The sequence below is a fragment of the Cryptotermes secundus genome, unplaced genomic scaffold (genome assembly GCF_002891405.2).
Source record: "Cryptotermes secundus unplaced genomic scaffold, Csec_1.0 scaffold533, whole genome shotgun sequence".
Classification (NCBI taxonomy): domain Eukaryota; kingdom Metazoa; phylum Arthropoda; class Insecta; order Blattodea; family Kalotermitidae; genus Cryptotermes; species Cryptotermes secundus.
In genome coordinates this window covers 922,078-942,232 of record NW_019731275.1, presented here as the reverse complement: position 1 = coordinate 942,232, position 20,155 = coordinate 922,078, and the positions used below count along the sequence as shown (strand labels likewise).

Sequence of the window (20,155 nt, the reverse complement as noted above, 5' to 3'; positions counted from 1 at the left end):
GACGTTACCTAGCAACGGGCCCATACGTAGCAGTAATTAATAAAGTAAACGGAAAATTACTTTTTGAATTGTTCAGTGTGAAGTCTGTAGCGAGATTATTTTTGCAACATCATGTTTGTGTCTATAATAAATTAACATCCTGGACAGTGAAGAGTATTTTTAAAATGTGTATACTCCATTGTAGAACCACACTTTTGTTTAATGTGGGAAGTCGTATTGGAAGTTACGAGAGAAAGGAGAAACAAGGAATGAAGCAAGGAAGAATGAAAGACAGAAAGACACAGGACAATACGAGGAGCAGGGAGAAGTTGTTTTCATCATGTCCTGGGCTCTAGATTCATAGAAGAGTACAAGAAAAGTGAGAAACTTGAAAAAAAATCGATGGAACCTCCATCTGAGAACCTGCCCATCTCTTCTTTACTCTTCGCGCCCAGTTACTGCATTTGCATGCTGTCAGCCCTCGCGTCGTTTGTCAAACGCATCCACAATTACTTTTCAGGCATTTCCCTGCCGGTGCAGTTCAAAATTCAAACTTCGAATGGAGAGGGCAGCTGGGAATGACAGTGCCGCCTGGGGGGATTGTTAGGAAACTTGAAGGCTACTATATCTGTCCCTCCATGGGAGGCTAAACGCTGCAGCTATGAGGACGGCATTAAGCCACTTGTTACACAAACACAGGATCACGTTTATTCATATAAAGTAGGCTACTTCGTATCAAAAGAATCTTCTAACATTATGGCGGAACTTGCTGCCTCCATCTTAGTCACTAAGCAACGTGGAAAAGAAGTCCCCTCCTATATTCCATCTCTTCTGCCGGATGGAGGGAAAATAACAGGGTAGTTCCCCTTCCTCCAGAGGTAAGCTCCAGTTCTCGCTCTGTGGCTATGTCACTCACATTTCCAAAATTGCGACCTTTTTTGGCTCATTAATTTAAGAGCTTGCAACAGCTCCACGATTACTGGTGAATTTTTCCTCTGCTAGTCTGACCAGTTGCCTCGAGTGACGTAAGAAAGAAACGGCACAAAACTACTCCGATTCAAAATTACATAGCAGCCGAAACCACAAGAGATGGGACGGCGAATTGATGCTGACAGTGATGATTATGATGGTAATAACAGCCGACTTCCCACTGCTGCACCCCGGGTTCTATCCCAGGTCACGTCATGTGGGATGTGTGGTTGGCAAAATGGCAATGGAGCAGGTTTTCTTCGAGTACTTCAGTTTTTCCTGCCAATTCTCATTCTACCAACTACTACATACTCGTTAATTATCGACACTATAGTCTCAGCGCAGACAGCGTCGTTAAATAACAAAAGGAAAAATTAATATGATGATGATGACGATAACAATAATAAAGGTAAAGTCCCTGTGCTTAATTAATTACGCACTATTCAATGAAGACAAAGGGGGAGAGGAAGTATAGCTCTACCATTCTTGACCTCGGCACTAGGTGGTGAGTGGTCAGCTTCACGCCCCGGCTTCTTTACTCCGCGGGAAATTTCCCCCAGTGCCCTTTGGATAGGAGATTACATTTTATGTTTTTATACTTACAGGCAAAATAATGAGCACCGACATGAAAACAAAACGTCAGATATTTTTATTTTGATTGAGTTGAGAGACGCTAATTTCATTACGCTAATACCTAGGTCGAAGGGTTGACTGTTCTTGCCAAGAATAATACCAATATTTTGCCTACCTCCAGGAACTTCTCCGTTCACTTCGGTTTTTCTAGATCTTACACATTCGGTAGGACTCCTTGGGCGGGTGATCAGCTCGTCGCAAGGCCTCTACCTGTACACAAACACAGAACACGCGCACACACAAACTACACATCCATGCCCTGAGTGGGATTCGAACCCACGATCCCGGTTTCCAAGCAAGCGAAGACAGTACATGCCTTAGACCGCTCGGCTATCGTGACCGGCTATTAACACTCATAGAAACCCACAATTTCAACTAGAACTGAATTTAAGCAGTGGTATTGCGTCCACGTGCCGGTCACGGTAGTCGAATCCCATTCAGGGCATGGATGTTTAGTGTCTGTCTATGTGTTTTTCTGTGTTTGTGTATGGGTAGACGCCATGCGACGAGCTGATCACCCGCCCAAGGAGTCCTACCGAATGCCTAAGATCTAGTAAACCGAAGTAAAACAAAGAGTTCCATGGAGGTAGGCCAAGGCCCAAATTGGGGCTGTAGCGCCAAAGGTAAACATAATTTCCTGCACGTGTACGGTTCTCAACACAAAGCAGAACGGCCCAAAACGGATACTTACAGTGTCTGGATACTTCTCAAGGAGTCGAATGTTCCGTTCGCCAGCGACTGGATGTTGTTGTCGTACAGCGATCTGCAACAGATGCACAGCCTCATCGTTACCATAGGAACGCTCTCCCATGCAGCGCTGCACTACACTATAATACGTATATAAAACGGATAAAGCAAGAAACAAGAAAAGATGGTGAAAAATTGAGGAAGGAGCAAAGAAAAAATAAAGAGAGAAAAACGTGAAAAAAAAACAAAGAAAAGGGACGAAAAGGAGAAAATGTAAAAGAGCAAAGGAAGAATGAGAGATAACTACACAACCTTCCTATTATATGTTCACTTGGCGAAATTTATGCAAAAATAAAATCATGCATATCATGACTCAGGAACACTGGATAAAAAGTTTAAATTAAATTTTGACGGTGAAATGAATTTCTCAGTAACCCTCGGCTTGGAAAACGCCCATGTGCTTCCACATCAGATGATCCTACGTTACACAAAACAGCATCTGCAAATACCACAAGAGACTAGCAGTTATTTCTTGGAAAATACATAAGATATTTCTAGTCAGTTTTCCATGGTAAAGCAGAGTTGTCCTTGTGCTTAATTAATTAAGCATCACGCCATTAATATGTAGGGGAAGTGAATGTACAGCTCATCAGTTTTTAACATCGAAAATAAATGGAGGTGGGTGGTCAGCTTCACGCTCTTGCCGCTTTATTCCCGGGGAAATAAGCCCCGGCATCCGTTTGAATTGGAGGCTGGCGGGCCCCAGGGCCGGTCTGGAAAATATGGAGAAGAGAAGAATGCTTTGCCCTTGCTGAGAATAGAACCACGGTCGCTCAATCGATCACATTAATTTTTTAATTATTCTTTTTAATTCGCTTAGTGGGGGGGTGGAGTCCAACTGGGTTCACTCGGCACAGCGGCCACTGATTGGTCTATTGTAGCCTGCCCCGGGTGATTATTATGATGGAGAATTTGGTGGAATGAAGATTGGAAGGGGAAACCGAGGTACTCGGAGAAAACCCCCAGCGCCACTTTGTCCACCATAAATCCCACTTGACCAGATCCGGGATGGAACCCGGGCCGCCGCGGTGGGAAGCCAGCAACTAACCGCTTGAGCTATGGCGCGGCCCAATCGATCGCTTTACCAACAGAGCTATCGCGGCTCCCCTAACTCCATGGCACACTTTGCAGTTAACTAGCTGATAACAAAATCCTCTACTTTTATGAAACCTGAATGTCCATCACCATCTTCACAAAAGTTTTCCAGCGAACCAGATCCTGAGCAAGTAGAATTACTACTTCTCTACAGTCCTCTTTAATATTATTCTCATACATAGAGTCTATGTAAGTCTGTAAACTGATAAGCACAGACTGTGAAGGTTCTCATGTATAACATCACCTAAATATTCCGCTCAGCATTGAGGACAGAGTGTACTCCAGATTGCAGTATGAAAAGGTAACAGGCCGTGGAGGCCCATAAGGTTGTGAGACGTCGAGGTTCTCACATTTTCTAGATAATCGGCTCACAGATGGTGGTAAGGTTGTCACCCTTATGCGCCGGCCGCCCTTTACACCCAGGAAGATTCCTAGTACTCATTTCTGTTAGAGGCTGAGTCGACCCCAGGGTCATAGTGCGGCTGGAAGGATTAGGTCAATCGAAAAAGCCAATGGCCTCATCGAGAATCGAACCCGCCAGCTTCCGGCTTGTAGCATAGTGCCTCAAGGAACTACATATGTTTTCCAAAACCATTCTTTGGAATTTTGCGGCCCTCAATGATCATACTTATCATTCACAGCGGATAATAAAAACGCAGGCAACACTAAAGGCAGTAAATACACTAAACAGAACACTAAAGGGAATTCTTGACAGAGCTAATGGACAACAATATACGGAAACTTAAACACTTTCCTTGAACCACTCACAAATACACGCCACATACAAACGAGCTTCCCGTAAGAGTTAAAATATGCGTCTATATTTCATGTAATGCTTAGATTCCCTGTATTGTCTATCTTTTTTGATAAAGTTCTATATCTTCAGGCAAAGTAGGTGTTATTATGGATCAAGAAAGTAAAGTAAAGTAAAGCTATCCCTGTAACAGGCCGTGGAGGCCCATAGGGTTGTAAGATTTTGAGGCTCCCACATTTTCTAGACAATCGGCTTCAAGCGCCGGCCGCCCTTTACCCCCAAGAACATTCCAAGAATATTCCTGGTACTCCTTTTTGGTAGAGGCTGAGTCGACCTCAGGACTATAGTGCGGCTGGAAGGATTAGATAAATTGAAGAAAATCTAATGACCTCATCGGGATTCGATTCTGCGACCTTCCGGCTTGTAACATAGTGCCTCAATCAACTACGCTACCGCGCGCCCCCTACTATGGATCAAAACCAATCAAAATTCAAATGAGGCTCGAATAGAGGTCGCCTATTTAGCAGCCAGCAACATTACAGAGTGCCGACCCCAGCGGCCGCGCGGTCTAAGACATGAACAGTCTTCGCCCGCACAAACACTGGGGTCGGGGGTTCAAATCGCACTTGATGGATGGGTGAATATGTGCTTTCATTATGTGGCTGTGTTATTCTGTGTGTAGGCAGCGGCCTTGTGACGGGCTGAGGCCCCGTCCAAATAGTCCTACCCACTGTGTATAGGATTAAGAAACTGAAAAAGCGGCCAAGGCCCAACAAAGGGCTGTGTAGCCACAACAGGATAGAACCTTACAAAGTGAACTGATTCTAACTCGACTCACAGTGTAAATCCATATATGCAAGTGCACTGAGTTGGTTTGCAGATGAGAGACATTGGCGACAAACGGAAGGACAAACAGTAATGACGTCTCCATTATGGGTTTAATTTGTTCAAAGAGCGTATGGAAACGATAGCATGTAATATTATCACGGTCAATTAGTCGGTAACGGCAGAGCAATAATTGTCGACAGTATCCTACACGTTCCTATTATTTCATTTGTTCTAAAATTCGCGTCACGTTCCATTGTTAATTAAGCGCCGTCACTGCCACAAACCTATCGCCGGGGACGGTGGGGGGCTTGTAAAACAATAGACTGCACTCAGAGGGGTACATTAAGTGCTAATTGCATGTAATTATCAGTTCTCTAACGGGAGAACATGGGTAAAAGAGAAGAGTTGAAAAGTCTGAACGAAAGATGCTTCCCCATTTTCGCGCGTCGTCCTTGAACTCAGATATGGATATCAGTACTCAAGACAACGATTGATACCCCTGTGCTTTACGTCCATGCCATGAAGGCGTAAGGAATGGCGTGGAAATAAAGCTGCACTTATTCGTAATCTCGGCATTAGATTGAGAAGAATGGTCAGCGGTATGTTCTGATCGCTTTACGACCGGTTAAAATTCTCCTTGGTACCCAAAAGTCCCATCTCTTACTGGTCTATCATCACTACATGTAAGGCTCATCATGACATAAAAGCGTGTTCAGGGCGATAAGACAAACATAAACTCATCCTCAGCCTTGGCACTGTGTGACAGTGAGTGATCAGCTACATGTTCTGACGGCTTCACTAAGGGGAAATATTCTCCGATGGGATTTAGAAAGACCAGTCTGAACTAAAAGTAATTAGCCCGCAAACTTACAACACAAGACAACACACCGTATTTTGTACTATTTTATTAATCAAGAGTTCTGCCTTCTGCGATATAATGCCACGTAGTCTGGTGAAAGTAACCATATGGCGCTATATCCCACAAGAGAGAACTCTTCACAATCACTGAAGCAACTTCTAACTTGTATCTATTCTTTAAACCATTGTTCCCGATAAAAATTGTATTTTTACACAAAAATCGCATAACAGCTCATGCATAAGAGTGATGCCTTGTGATAAGAGGAGGCAGAGCCTCTGTGTGATCCACCATTTGCAATTTAGGTAACGGCAATTTCAAGTTTCGTCATGCAGTAAGCAGTTTCTTAACCTAGGTCCAGCGATAACTTACAACAGGTTCAGGCTGTGCAGGTCCTTGAAGGTGTCCTTACGGATGCAGGAGATTTCATTCGCATTCAGCAACCTGAAAAGAAACGAAAAATGATGAACATCGAACAAAACCGTACACCAGGCTCTCTGTACCCTTTGTCCATGTGCCGGTACACCAAACTGTGGTTCAGTATCGTACAGCACGCCAAATCGTCTATTATTGTAAAGCTGTATGTGTGTGTATGTATGTATATGTACGTATCTACCTACTTACTTGCGTAGGTATGTATGTATGTATGTATGCATATACATGTACGTATCTATGTATGCATGTATGTATGTATGTATGTATGTATGTATGTATGTATGTACGAATGTATGTAAGTATTGTGTGCATGAAAATATTTATTAACTATGATCATGCTATTCTTCATCCTTATTTACGCTCTCCGTTATGTAACTTTATTTTGTATTAGGCATTAGCATCACTGGTTTTAAAAATTAACAGATTAACAATATTTCAGGAACGTAATAAGTGACAAAATTGAAAGCAAATTAAGTATTAAGATTAACAGGTTAGGAAATGTAGGCACAATGTAACAATTCTGGCGCGTTGCCTCACTCATGTTTCATTATCTCTTGCGGGAAACTCGTACTGGGCACAAATTGATGTTGTATTTACGTAGAGACGCCAGCCAGCGAAGATGCCATAATTACAGCCGTGAAATGTGAGCCATGGAGACGCTCACGAGATGCCGCACGACAAATGGGACTATATCTCAACAGAGGGACCTCGCAGTGCATCTATATCACTACTCGTGGGAAAACACATCTGTTTCCAGAAAGACTGTCTTCTACGCATGTAAGTTTCCAAACGGCTACATCAACACACTGTGGACGTGCTCACTTTGCATAACATTCTGTGGCCAAAGGAAGCATGTTTTACGCGAGAGGTCTGTTCAGCGTGCACCACAGTCACCTCTGACCACGGGGTAATCCTCATGCAATCCGCGGAAGAGGATGTCCGCTTCAGCGTCTGCGTTTATGCTGGTAATGTCGTGGGCTCCTGACCTCTGCCTGGCAGGCTGACTGCTGACCGGTGCTGCTTCAAGTTGTCTCTCTAGCTGTGATGCAGAGGTTATGGTTTCAGCAAGACGCAGCTCCAGGGCACTAGAGGGAGGATTTCCAGCAGCGATTGACGCGACTTGTCCAGGGCAGGTGGATTGGACGTCGAGGACCAATTTCGTAGCCTCATCAGTCGCCCGATCTAGTGGGAATACCCGAAAGGGAATAGTGATGCGGTCCCCCCGGACTACCAAAGATGTCGTGACAAGACTTCAAGCAGCCATGACGGTCTATGCAAACAAGTGTTAAAGCGTGTTCGAGAGAATGACGTGAGGCGCCGCTTCCAAAACCCCCTCTAACTACGAGGCACCCATAGCTTTATCATCTGATAACTTGTGCCATTTGATGGTGACGTGTATTTTGAAAACTAAAATCACAGGATACATCGCATGCCATATTTTCGACTTTGTTTTTAAACAAGGAATGACACAATGGAGAGCCTGTGCGCGGATTTCGCTTCATTCAGTATATTGTGACATTACGCCTGAAAGTCGGAATAGCGGAGCCAAAATAGATTTTTATTGCTAGGCAACGACTCGGTAAACAGGTTCCCGCACCAACAAATATGTCGACAACGATGAAGGGATTGTTAGAACATGGCGGAATTAGAACTGAGGGAGTCTCTTGAGACGACAGTCGAAGATGATTGAGAATAAATGGGATGAAAGGAATTAGAGTGTGAAAAGAAAATATTTTGTGTGCCATCGTACATGGATCAGAAAGTTAGAGTACGACTGGACAGAGGGGAGACAAGAAGTGTGCAGATTGGAAGAGGAGTTCGACAAGGATGCTGTTTATCACCAATTCTGTTCAACTTGTACAGCGAATGCCTTACCAAGGAAGCTCTGGATGGGCTCGGTGACTTCAAAGTAGGAGGGCAAATTATTCAAACTGTGAAATATGCAGATGACCTTGTGTTAATGGCTAAGGAAGAAACTGTGCTACAGGGCATGATTGATAGACTAATTGAAATTGGAAGGTGCTATGGCATGGAAATGAATGTGGAGAAAACAAAAGTAATGAAAATTTCGAGACAACCAACCCCAGTCACAATAAAGATAGACCAAGAACAACTGGAGAATGTGAAATGTTTTAAATATTTGGGTAGCTTGTTAACAGATGATGCAAGGTGTACTAGTGAAATTAAATCCAGGATTGCCATGGCAAAAGCTGCATTTAGCAAGAAGAAGAATCTTTTTACCAGCAAATTGGACTTAAATTTGAGGAAGAAACTAGTGAAATGCTACATTTGGAGCATAGCTCTGTATGGGGCTGAAACATGGACACTTAGGGCAGTAGATCAGAAACATCTGGAAAGTTTCGAAATGTGGTGTTTGAGAAGGACGGAAAAGATCAGTTGGACCGATTATGTGAGAAATGAAGAAGTGTTAATTAGATTCAGTGAGCAGAGGAATATCCTACATGAAATAAGAAAACGGAAGGCTAATTAGATTGGTCATGTTTTACGCAGAAACTGCCTTCTAAAAGAAGTTATTGAAGGATAGATAGAGGGGCGGATAGAAGTGACAAGAAGACGAGGAAGAAGACGTAAGTAGATGCTGGATGACCTTGGGGACAGAAGAGGATACTGTCATTTGAAGGAGAAAGCTCTAGATCGCATTAAGTGGAGGAATTGTTTTGGAAGAGACTGTGGACCTGTCGTGTGACAGATTACTGATGATGATGATTACAGTGATATTTGAAGTGCGTGGTTCAGTAAGACTGGTATAATTACTGTGCTGAAATCCGTTGTCAGGATACGACTAGTGAAGCCTGAGAACTCCAACTGAACACGGTGACCGCGTGGTCTAAGGCATGACCTGTTTTCGCTCGCTCGAACGCTGGGATCGTGGGTTCGAATCCAACTCAAGACACGGATGTCTGTGTGTGCGTTTATTCTGTGTTTGTGTTGTCCTGTGTAGGTATCAGCCTTGCGACGGGCTGATCACTCGTCCAAGGTGTCCTGCCAATTGTGTAAAAAAGATTACGAAATTGAAGATGAGGCAAGGACCCAACACAGGGTTGTGGACCCACTGAAGAATGAATTAACGAATGAATCCAAACCCCGTCTATAGTCACACTCCTAAATCGTGACTCGACTGAACACCCGAGCAGAACAATAGCTTGGGCAGTGCCCAGCAAGGGGTGCAAGGAGAAGGAAACGGGAACCAAGAAGCAGGCGCTGAAGGTAGACCTAATTCATGAGTCATCTGGTACTCACAACAGTTGAAGTGACGACAGGCCGTGGAAAATTCCCGCTGGAAGATCCTTTATTTTGTTCCCATACAGCACTCTGCAAAAGAAAGAACAGCCTTGTATAAACAAACAAGCGAGACTTCTCTGTGTGTGTGTGTGTGTGTGTGCGTGCGCAAGAGGAAAATGCCTACTCAGCATATGTTCTTACATACCATAGTGGCCAGAATGTTAATTTCTTTCTAATCTGATGTTTTGTTTGCTTCTTTGTTTATTCATGTGTTGGTATTATAATGAGAGTCGGGAGCGAGCAGTCGGTACAGCGACTGGCTACGGGCTTGACAACAGAGGGGTTGGAGTTCGAATTTCCTCTTCTCCACGACGTCCAAACCGGCTTTGGAGCCCACCCACCTTCCTATTCAATAGATACCGGGGACTCTTTCCCCGGGGTAAAGTGGGAGGCCGTGAAACTGAGCACTCGCCTCCAACTAGTGCCGAGGTCAAGAATACATTGATCTATATAACCACTCCACCGTACGTCTTCATGGTGTAGTGCTTAATTAGTTAAGCACAGGGACAACTTTACCCTTACCACTGATATTACATATAATTCGTATAACAACGCTACAATTAGTTTGGGCTATGCCTCATCGAACTGATATGATGAGGTTATGGCCTATTACAAGATACTATCTCGGCATCCGTGTGAACTGAGGAAATCCATGAGGGTGATCGGTATGCGGCCTGGATCTCCATGAAAGTCACAAACAGTATAGTAGCTTGAACCAATTTCAGCGTTTGGTTGTTACAAACCCATTATGTGAGAAACAATCTCACTGTTACAACCCACCCATGGGGGTTTGAGGCAGTAATATTTTCGACAGCTCACACATTGGGATATTGGGCTCGAGCCCCACCCGGGGCAAGAATATCTTTCTTTCTATTTTTATATTGTTCTGTGTAGGCAGACGCCCTGGACTGGGCCAATCCCCCATCCAAGGAGTTCCATCAAATGTCTAAAAAAAACTCAAGAGTACCAGAAATTAATTAAAGGTAAGGGTAAAGCTATCCCTGTAACAGGCCATGGAGGCCCATTGGGTTGTGATACGTCGAGGCTCCCACAATTTCTAGACAGTCGTTTCACAGATGGCGGTATGGTTGTCAGCCTTACGAGCCGACCGCCCTTTACCCCCCAGGAATATCCCTGGTACTCATTTCTGTAAGAGGCTGAGTCGATCCCTGGGCCATAGTGCAGCTGGAAGGATTGGGTAAACTAAAATAGCCGCCTCATTGGGACTCGAACCCGCGACATTCGGGCTTGTAGCATACTGCCTCAACCAACTACGCTACCGCGTGCTCCTTCAGAAATTAACTTCAAATTGGATTAGGCCAGACAGCCTAAGCCCAAAAAGCTAAATATTAATAAGAAGAGCCGTCGGTTGCATACCTATTCACATTATACAGTAAAAATATTCCACCTGCACTTCATTAAATATTTAGCAGAACGAAAGACGTTTCAAATAAAGCTGTACGCCTGGAGCTTAACGACGTCTCTGTTTGGGGTGGGGAAAAATGCAGGCAATTTCTGCACCGCTCTCTTTAGAGCCGGCCGTACCTTCACGAAACTGATGAAGTTCAACTTGAGTGTCACGTGACCTCAGGTTACTGGGCCTACCCACGGTTCTGACCCACGTCTGTTCCCTATATTCTACAGATCTACTTCGGCATTTATACGTCAGAGGCGTCCTTACACACGGAACAATATTTTTCCAGCCCTGACTCGCCCTCATGACTACAATTTTCTTGCTCCTCGTTTGTTTCTCTAATGAAATCCTTAACATTATCTCAGAACAGGTCACGACTCCTTCATTCCATACAACAATTTGACGCTATACTCGTATAACGTCGTTAAACAATATCTGCAAACAAAAAGAGAATGACCATCTGGTTTTATGCTATTATGAAATTAATTCATTCTTAATTATCACGTTCGTATCTTTTTTAAATATATGTTCGAACAATATTTTAATCAGCAGTCTTTTTGTGAATTGAATTATGACGCTGAGGATGACTTTTAATAAGTCGAAACATGTAGGGCAGGGCACAAATATACTGTAATCAGGGATAATTTGACATGCTATCTGTTTTAACATGTTGCGTTTGACGATGCAAATGCTTTACGATTAAGATGGAACAAGGTGGCAAGCTAAATTTAACTAAATAAATACACATATACGTACATAAATGTATGCATACATAATTCATGAAGTGTGGCATTACCTGTCAGACCTTGTTCAGCTCAGGTCAGCCATTTGTGTTTGAAAACAAACATGAGTGTCTCCTGTCTGTACGTTATTTTTGTGTTACTTCTTTGTGTTACTGAAAAGCGCCGAATGGCAGGATGAGACGTGAGTGATGAACTGGAAAGGATTTGGAAGGAAGTGATCGTTGGTTAATCGAGGAACTGAGGAACACCAAGGAATACCTAATTCTAGACAGCCGTTGTCCCCGCTGAAATTGAAACCGGAAATGTCCTGAATAGAATTCCAGAACGTTATCGCTGTAAGCAGCTGCTCGGCCATATTGGACTGGCCATGCAAGCTATGAGATCTTCCATTTGAACTTGATTTTTGTATACTGCACTGCTAAAAATCGGCAGAGCGCTCTTGCGACTTGGCAGCACCATATACAGGTACTCTTACATGTCTTCAGCATGAAATATTAAAAACCTCACCAACTGCCTCCACGGAGAAGTCTTTCTTGAGAAGCTGAGGATCCCTCACTAGTCAAAGAACTGTCCGTCTTCTGTGAAACCGTAAGGAGCGTCGTCACCATGTTCAGAAACTCCGCTCCAGGATCCTACACGAAGCTAACTGACTCCAGCCCATACTTTTACACAACTTTTGTTTATGACACGTTTTAATGTTAACCTTCCAACTGCTCCGAGCTCTTCCAGTGGTCTCTTTCGTTTAAGTTTTCAGCCTTTTTCTTTCCTTTACGATACCCCAAGAGTGTTATGCATCCCGCCCGTCTCATTTCCCACGATTTACTCATCTTAATAACAAATGGTGAACGATATATATTGTCACTTATCCTGGTTACGGGGCTAATAGTTACTGGGTTCTGGATTAGATGAATCTATTTATTGGACAGTCATCAGTCGTAACTACAAATAATTATAACACTTCAAAAGATTACTGGCACAATAACACATAAAGTAAAGTTTTTAACACTTCAACTCTTGAATGCTCCTGGAACGAATTAGGTAATTTAAATCTGTACGAAGCCAACTCCGATTCTGTAATTCCGTAGGTCAGTAATTAAGTAATCCCGTAATTAATTTAATTCGAGAAGAGTCTTATGTTACGACCGACGGTCAGTCTGCCAGTCTATGATGGAATAAAGCATCCATCTGGGGCTTACGACCAGAATTTTATTACTGTCAGACAGCTGCGGTTTGTCGATGTGGGGCGCTCTCTCTGACGAGAGGACCGGTCTGTCGTTTAGAATTGCTGCTGGGCCTCGTCAGCGCAGTCGCTCTCGGGTCCGAGTCCTTGGGACTCGCAAACATATTTTGCTCTCTCAGATTCGAGACTTCCCTTTTCGTCGCCTCCTACGACTCGTAGGGCTATGGTGGAGGTATTCGACCCCGCCTCCGCACGGGTTTAATTTAATTCAATTCGTCAGGCAAACTCTCCTGAAATAAAGTTTCGGCGAACCGTGTAGAAGTCACCTCTTTCAATAGTATAGTAATTGCGTTCTTAGCTGTTAATTGCTTTGAACGGTTCGTTGCCATGGACATCGGCTTTCAGTCAGTTAAAGTTACACTGCGCGTATCAAAACCCCAGTAACCGAAGTTCTATAGTTGCCTGTGTTGCCTAGGAAATGTGTTTACCGAGCCGTTGCCTAGCTATAAATGTTAGAATATTATGAAGCTCCTCCCTATGTAATTTTCAGCAACTTGCTATCTTCTTACTCTTAAGTTCAAATCTTAATCCGCAAGAATTTACACTCAGACACCCGCAACTGTGTTTCTCCCAACCACGAGAAAATTTTTCACCCACATATAACAACTAGAATTATAGTTTCCATGAAGGTAATGCTATCTCTGTAACAGGTCCTGGAGGCCCATAGGGTTATGAGGCGTCGATGCTCCCACATTTTCTAGATAATCATACCACAGATGGCTGTAAGGTTGTCGGCCTTATGCGCCTGCAGCCCTTTACCCCCAGGAAGATTCCTGGTACCCATTTCTGTTAGAGGCTGAGTCGACCCCAGGGCCATAGTGCGGCTGGAAGGATTAGGTCAATTTAAAAATCCAATGACCTCATCTAGAATCGAAAATGCGACCTTCCGGCTTGTAGCATAGTGCCCCAAACAACTACCGCTACCACGTAAGCACACAGTTTTCATATTTTAAAACAAATATTACTAAATGAAAACGGATAGAATAAAATATTCCAAGCTGAATAACAGTAAGCAGTCCCCGAATTTAATCTGCTCTGAAGTTCCTGTATATTTCTTTTTACTGAAAACTAAATCTCTCGCTTGCCTGTACAAAATTTGATGTGTAGGTAAATGGGCTTCCATATTTAAAAACACAACGAAACGTCACTGAAACGAAACAGCCATGTGAAACACATTGCTGCCAGTCATACATGTTACCCCGACGTTCACTCAACTTGTGGAAATCGCGAGAGAAAGAAAAAAAAATACGCAAGTGTCGAAGACTGTCAACTGGTTGAACCCCATTACGTGTTAACCCTTAAGAATTGCTGTCTTTGTGTTTCAGTGCTATACTTGTGTAAGCAGCACCTGTAGCAGCCTGTACTGACTTTTCTCGCGTCTGTATTCAGTAGTCAACTCGCATTTTGGGAGAAGGGCCCTTCTATTTGCTACATGCATTTTAAACACAGCGAAATGCAGTGCACTTTGTGGTTCAAATAAGTACCCAACTGGGGCAGCAATTTCACTAATGGACGTAGAGGAGCAGGCTAACTTGTAGGGATAAAGCGAGGTGGTTTGACTAAATCACTGTACCACAAAGAAGGAAAGTTTATACAAAGGAAGCAAATCGGACAGATGTAAGAATACAGTGAAATTCACCTTAAACGAAACCTGCATGAAGCGGAAACTGCATTACCCGAACCATTTGTCTGTTCCCGAAGAAAAAGCAATATTTAATGTAAAACTGACCCTAACATCCGAAACCCGACAAAGGCGGAACTTGACAAATAAAAGTTTAAACGACCAAATGGTGTTACTGAATGTTGTTAGACAATGTATAGTTCGGAGAATTGACCGACAGAGACGACACAGCTGAAACGTGTCTTTGTTTCGTACTTTGTTGGGACCAGATGGCCTACGGGGTGGCCGGCTTCCATTCGATTCTCGGTAGGTGTAAGGATTTTTCGCTTTTCCGCAGGACTCAGACCGGCTCTGGGGGCCGCTCAGCTTCCTATCAGATGGGTGCGAAGGAGTGTTTCTTCCGGTGGGGGGGGGGGCTATATTGGTTGGGGCGTGAAGTTGACCATTCACCTCCACCTAGTGCAGAGACTAGCAATTGTGGAGCTATACCCCCTCTCCACAATACGTCTTCATGTCGTGGTAGTTAATTAAGCAGCACAGGTACAAATTCACATTTTTTACTACTCTAGCTGAAGTAAAAAAGTGGGTCTCAAATTGGGCTTTGCCGTAAATTCTAGCTTCTTTTGTAGCAGGCAAGATAAGGACTGTGAAAGATTTGTGACAAATATGCTCTTAATGGGCAGGAAAAAAGGCTAGACTGCAGTGTAAAGTGAAGTTGGAGGCCGCGAGCGAAAACCACGAAGTACGTCCGTTGCGACTCGAATAATTTCTATTTCTTACGTACAACGAAACAGAAATAGAAAAAAAAATGTAATATATAAGTCCACCATGCTTAGATTCACAACTTGTCTTTAAATAAAATATTATGTTTCGACCGTCTCTGTGGTCTAGTGTTCAGATTTGCTGGCTACAGTTTCAGAAGCCCGGCTTCGATTCCCGGCGCTACCAGGTTTTCTGAGAAGTGGGTCTGGAACGTGGTCCACTCAGCCTCGTGAGGATAATTGAGGAGATCAACGGCCGTTGGAATCCGTTGCGTTGACCACGCGACACCCTCTGTCCGCAAAAGTTGGCACGAGCGGCGGTCGAGCGGTCGGTATGGTTCGCTTGTGGACTAAAAGCCACGGATTTTTTTAAATATGAAGCCGGGCTTCTGAAACTGTAGCCAGCAACTCTGACCACTAGACCACAGAGACGGTCGAAACGTCGTATTTTAATTAAAGAAAAGTTGTGAATCATGGCGGGCCTGCATATTATATTTTCTCCTATTTTTGTTTCTTCGTACGTCAGAAATAGAAATTATTCGAGTCGTAGGCTGGGGCCACACGAGCGCACGAAGTACGTCGTTGCAACGAACGTACCTTATGACGGACGTTGCTGAGGACACCACGCAGTTGCAGAATGCGGTGCGTAGTTTTTGTCTGCAATGGAGCCAGAAGAAGGCGTAGCATTCGCCTCTTTTGTTTATTTCTACAACGGACGTCACGACGTTCGTTACAAAGGACGCCTTTTGTGCGCTCGTGTGACCCTAGCCTTAAGGTCCATAAGCTGAAGCAAAAGCACCTTTTCGTATGGAAAACTGGAAACAGAATCATCAGATAATCCATGTGATCTGTACCTACTTCACAAGATCCGGAAATTATGAAATTCAAAGAAATTTGAGTAAAATTATATCGACTTTATACTCTGTACGCATAGTGTGACAGGCTTAGTAAGGTCTGTGCAGATCTGTATCTGCAATACGTGCCAATAAAGGTACATGAAGTATACAAAACCGGAAGAAACGCTTGGAAAGTAGGTTCATGTCTATTATACTATAATGCAGTGCATCTCTCCACACATTCCTGAAGCCATGTGTGATAACCAGGGCCCGGATTTTGATGACCTGAAAATGTTTAAAAAATTACCTATAAAATGACCGAAAAAATCCAGAAAAATGACCTAAAATGACCCAAAAATGTAATATGCAGGGTCCGGATTTTGATGAACTGAAAATATTTAAAAAAATGGCATATAAAATGACCGAAAAAATCCAGACAATTGATCTAAAAGAGAAAGAGAAAGAACACTTTGCTTCCATGTTATTCACATTTCAGAAAACATATGAAGAAAAATTCCATAAAATGGCCAAAAATAACAAGAAATACCCTTGAAAGTCCAAAAATTTACCAAAAAATTACCCCCAAAATGAAAAAATGACCTTAAACCCAAAAATGTAAAAAATTACAAAAAATTACCTATAAAATTTACATTTCTGTAACCAGCAGCTCATATCCGTGATTTATATATTTAAGAGCATCGCATAGGATACAAGGAAAAAAAGATGACATGTCATCAAAATCCGGGCCCTGGTGATAACAAATCTTCTGCCGAACAAACTGAATTCTAAGGCCTGTCATTTTTTAAAAGCGGTTCAACTCCACATACAACTCGAACACTATCAAACTCTTAAAAGCGGTTCATCGTACAAAACTTGAGTATTACATACCAAAATTCCAGAACTTCGTGATAAAGTTCGCAGCAGTAAATTTGTATGTGCATTAAATAACCACCAAGGCCAACGAGGAACGCAAAATATGAGTGAGCATATTTGGAAAAGACATGCAACTTGTGTAACCGCCCACATACGCCTGGCAGCAAAACTGTGCTCTGCTGAACAACAAAAACAACAAATGCAGGGCTGTCAGAAGGCAAGAGTTCCTCCCACACCAGTCAGTACAGTGCCTGTCCGTCTGTCTGTCAGTCTCTTCACGTGCTGCTGAATATCCGACAGTGTTCCGCAAATTAAGGGCCGCAGTTCGCTAGTTATCCGACAAGCACAAGTAAGAATATTATTATGGCCTTAAACGTGTCATGCACTGATTTCACATGAATACCACTTAGAGACATGACCACTAAATGACGTTGTTATTATTATTATTATTATTATTATTTAATAGCTGAGGCAATGTAGCGACAGGCCTGGGTTCGATTCCCGGCAGAAGTACGATTTTTTTTTCTCTACAGTATCCAGACGGACTCTGGGGCCCACCCAGCCTCCTATTCTATGGGTACCGGGGGCGATTTCATCTCCATCTACTGCCGATGTCAAGAATGGTAAAGTTATACCTCCACTCACCCGCACGTCTTAACTGCATATGGCTTAATTAATAACGCAGACGGACAACTGCAGCTTTTACTACCAATAATGCTATTAATACTGTCTTTGTTATTGTGTACGTTAAAATTTTTCTATTATCTGCAGTTCTTCTTTATGCAGTTTACTATATTATCTATAATTCTGACACTGTCTCCTTGCCAATGGTTGCCTGTAATTGGCGCTCCTGCATTCGTCAAGCGCTTTAATAAATGAAATTACTTTAATAACAAAACGATGATGCTGACGACGACATCGCCGACTATGATGATGATGATCGTGATTGTGAACCCTCTTCATACAGTTCAATCCATACACCTAAATTATTTCTTTGCATATAATCCTAGTTCTCTTTAGCAGTAATTTTTGTTATTATTGTTATCTTCAGGCGCTTTTCAGCTGTTTCAGTTATGCATTTTTGAATAGTCGGAACATTACGAATGAAGATAGGCACAGGCGTGCCTGTTGCAGACACTGCCCCATGCACTTGCCAGAAGAGACTGCGGCAAATGATATCATACCTAGGATCGAACGGCCGGTCTCCAGGTCTAAACTCGCACCCGCGACCTTAAGAGACTAAGCAGGACGGCTGTATCACTTCACGGCATCATTCGATGCCACAATTTAAATATGTCTGTATATGCCTTGGTTTATAACACGCCTGTTCATCAACTGCCTCAATTTGATGACGCGGCCTTGTAAATTCCCGGCGTTTTTTCGGAAGGATCGATGAAAGCTTCAGTGAGAAGTGCTCATTACCTGTCTGGAATTCGAATCCGGATCTCATGAATAAGAAGATGAAGGACAGAAGCAGGAAACCTAAACACTACACTACAATGCTCGGTTCTCTTTCAACTGTCTACTTCACTTAAAGAGGTAGAATACAGTAAAAGAAACATATGCCACCCTTAACGCTTTAAAGCAGCGTGGTTGCTATATGTACCTCCTGCTTTAACACACTAAACTCTGCATTCTGCCCACACAGTGTATCCTTGTTTTTCGTACTGTTCTTATACTAAATAGCGTTTGTTTCCGCCAACGACATTAACCGGTTGATCTTTGTAACGGAGACGTCTTATATAATATGTATAAGAACTCTGGTCGTGAGTTTCAAGGGGCTTGACGGCAAGGTGAACTGACTGGCAGTAAACCGCTAGTCGTAAAGTAACTCTGATTTTGACTTAGTTAACCAAAACCCAAAGCCTGAAAGTATAACTAGGCCACCCTGTTCCTGGAGAATATTAACATGGGGACCTGGCCCACCAGGTTGGGGGAGTCTGGAATCTCAGACAGTATTATATGGTCGTGAGTCCCGTGGGGCTCTGACTCGAGAATAACTGTGCTAGCGAGGGTCACCAGCAATTGTAAACGACAGACTCGCCCTCTCGTCAGACGGGACGCCCCATATCAACAAACCCGCAGCTGTCTGACAATAACAAAAATCTGCTTTTGGGCCCCAGAGGGGGGTTGACACCAAGATAACCTGGCCGACTAACCGTCCTTCGTAACATATCTTTCATAAATTTGATTTGTTTCATTCTGGTCCGTCACACTAACAATTATAAATACAAACCACTCCGCCCAATGTGACAAGTAAGTTTTTACTACGTTAAAACTTATCTCTATTACATGTTTCGGTACTTACGGGCCATCTTCAGAGGGAACATCATTACAAACCGGAAACTACCATCACAATAGGTGTTTTGATTTAAAATACATACACTTATATCCTATAATGCACAGTACGCATAAAGTCGAACGTTTCACAAAAACAGCAGCTTCCTGGTGTTGTAAAGTTTTTAAAAGTTTCTAGATGTTATTTAAAAAACCTTTATTGTCAATAGTTAAAATTTTTTAAAAGCATGTAGGATCGTGTCCGTACTCCTATCGTCCTTCTTGTATGGGGCAGATTTTGTGCCGCCTGTCTATCTTGATGAGGAGGTTCTTGATGTCGTCCAGGGTTTGTTCGTGGCTTGCTGTGTTGTTTTCACTGTCACATTGGACGGAGTGGTTTGTCTTTATATCTTTCATCTTTACAGTCAGCTAAGACAGTTCAGCGGATTAACTGCAGTTTCAGGATAGCGACAGAAGTTAAGACATAACACGCTGCACAAGTCTGCGTTGAATGAATGAATGAATGAATGTATAAGGGGGGGGGCCTTCTTGCCCTTGCACCGCGACCACAGTGATCTATTGTGCCTCCGCTTCTGATTATCCCCTCAGCAATCCTGCGCTTCGAATGAAGCGTAGGATTTTGTACGTGGGGACGTCGAAATAGTCACTTGGTTCCATAAAATATTGACCCAAGTGACATAATCTTAAATAAGCTAAGGCCTCACATTCACACAGGATATGTGTGGCTGTTTCATTTTCTTCTTGATACCTCTCACAAGTTGGACTGTCAC

At 43.1% G+C, this 20,155-nt stretch overlaps 1 protein-coding gene across 4 annotated transcripts in view; it reads right to left on the bottom strand.

Annotated features, from left to right (window-relative positions):
* LOC111866833 (protein slit) overlaps positions 1-20,155 on the bottom strand; it is a 635,722-nt gene that overhangs the window by 59,627 nt on the left and 555,940 nt on the right. For all 4 annotated transcript variants that reach the window (XM_023856131.2, XM_023856134.2, XM_023856132.2 and 1 more), the window contains exons 11-13: positions 9,558-9,629; positions 6,234-6,305; positions 2,273-2,344 (exon numbers count right to left, since the gene is read on the bottom strand). In XM_023856131.2, the coding sequence (XP_023711899.1) occupies positions 2,273-2,344; positions 6,234-6,305; positions 9,558-9,629 (216 nt within the window). The remainder of the gene's footprint in view (positions 1-2,272; positions 2,345-6,233; positions 6,306-9,557; positions 9,630-20,155) is intronic.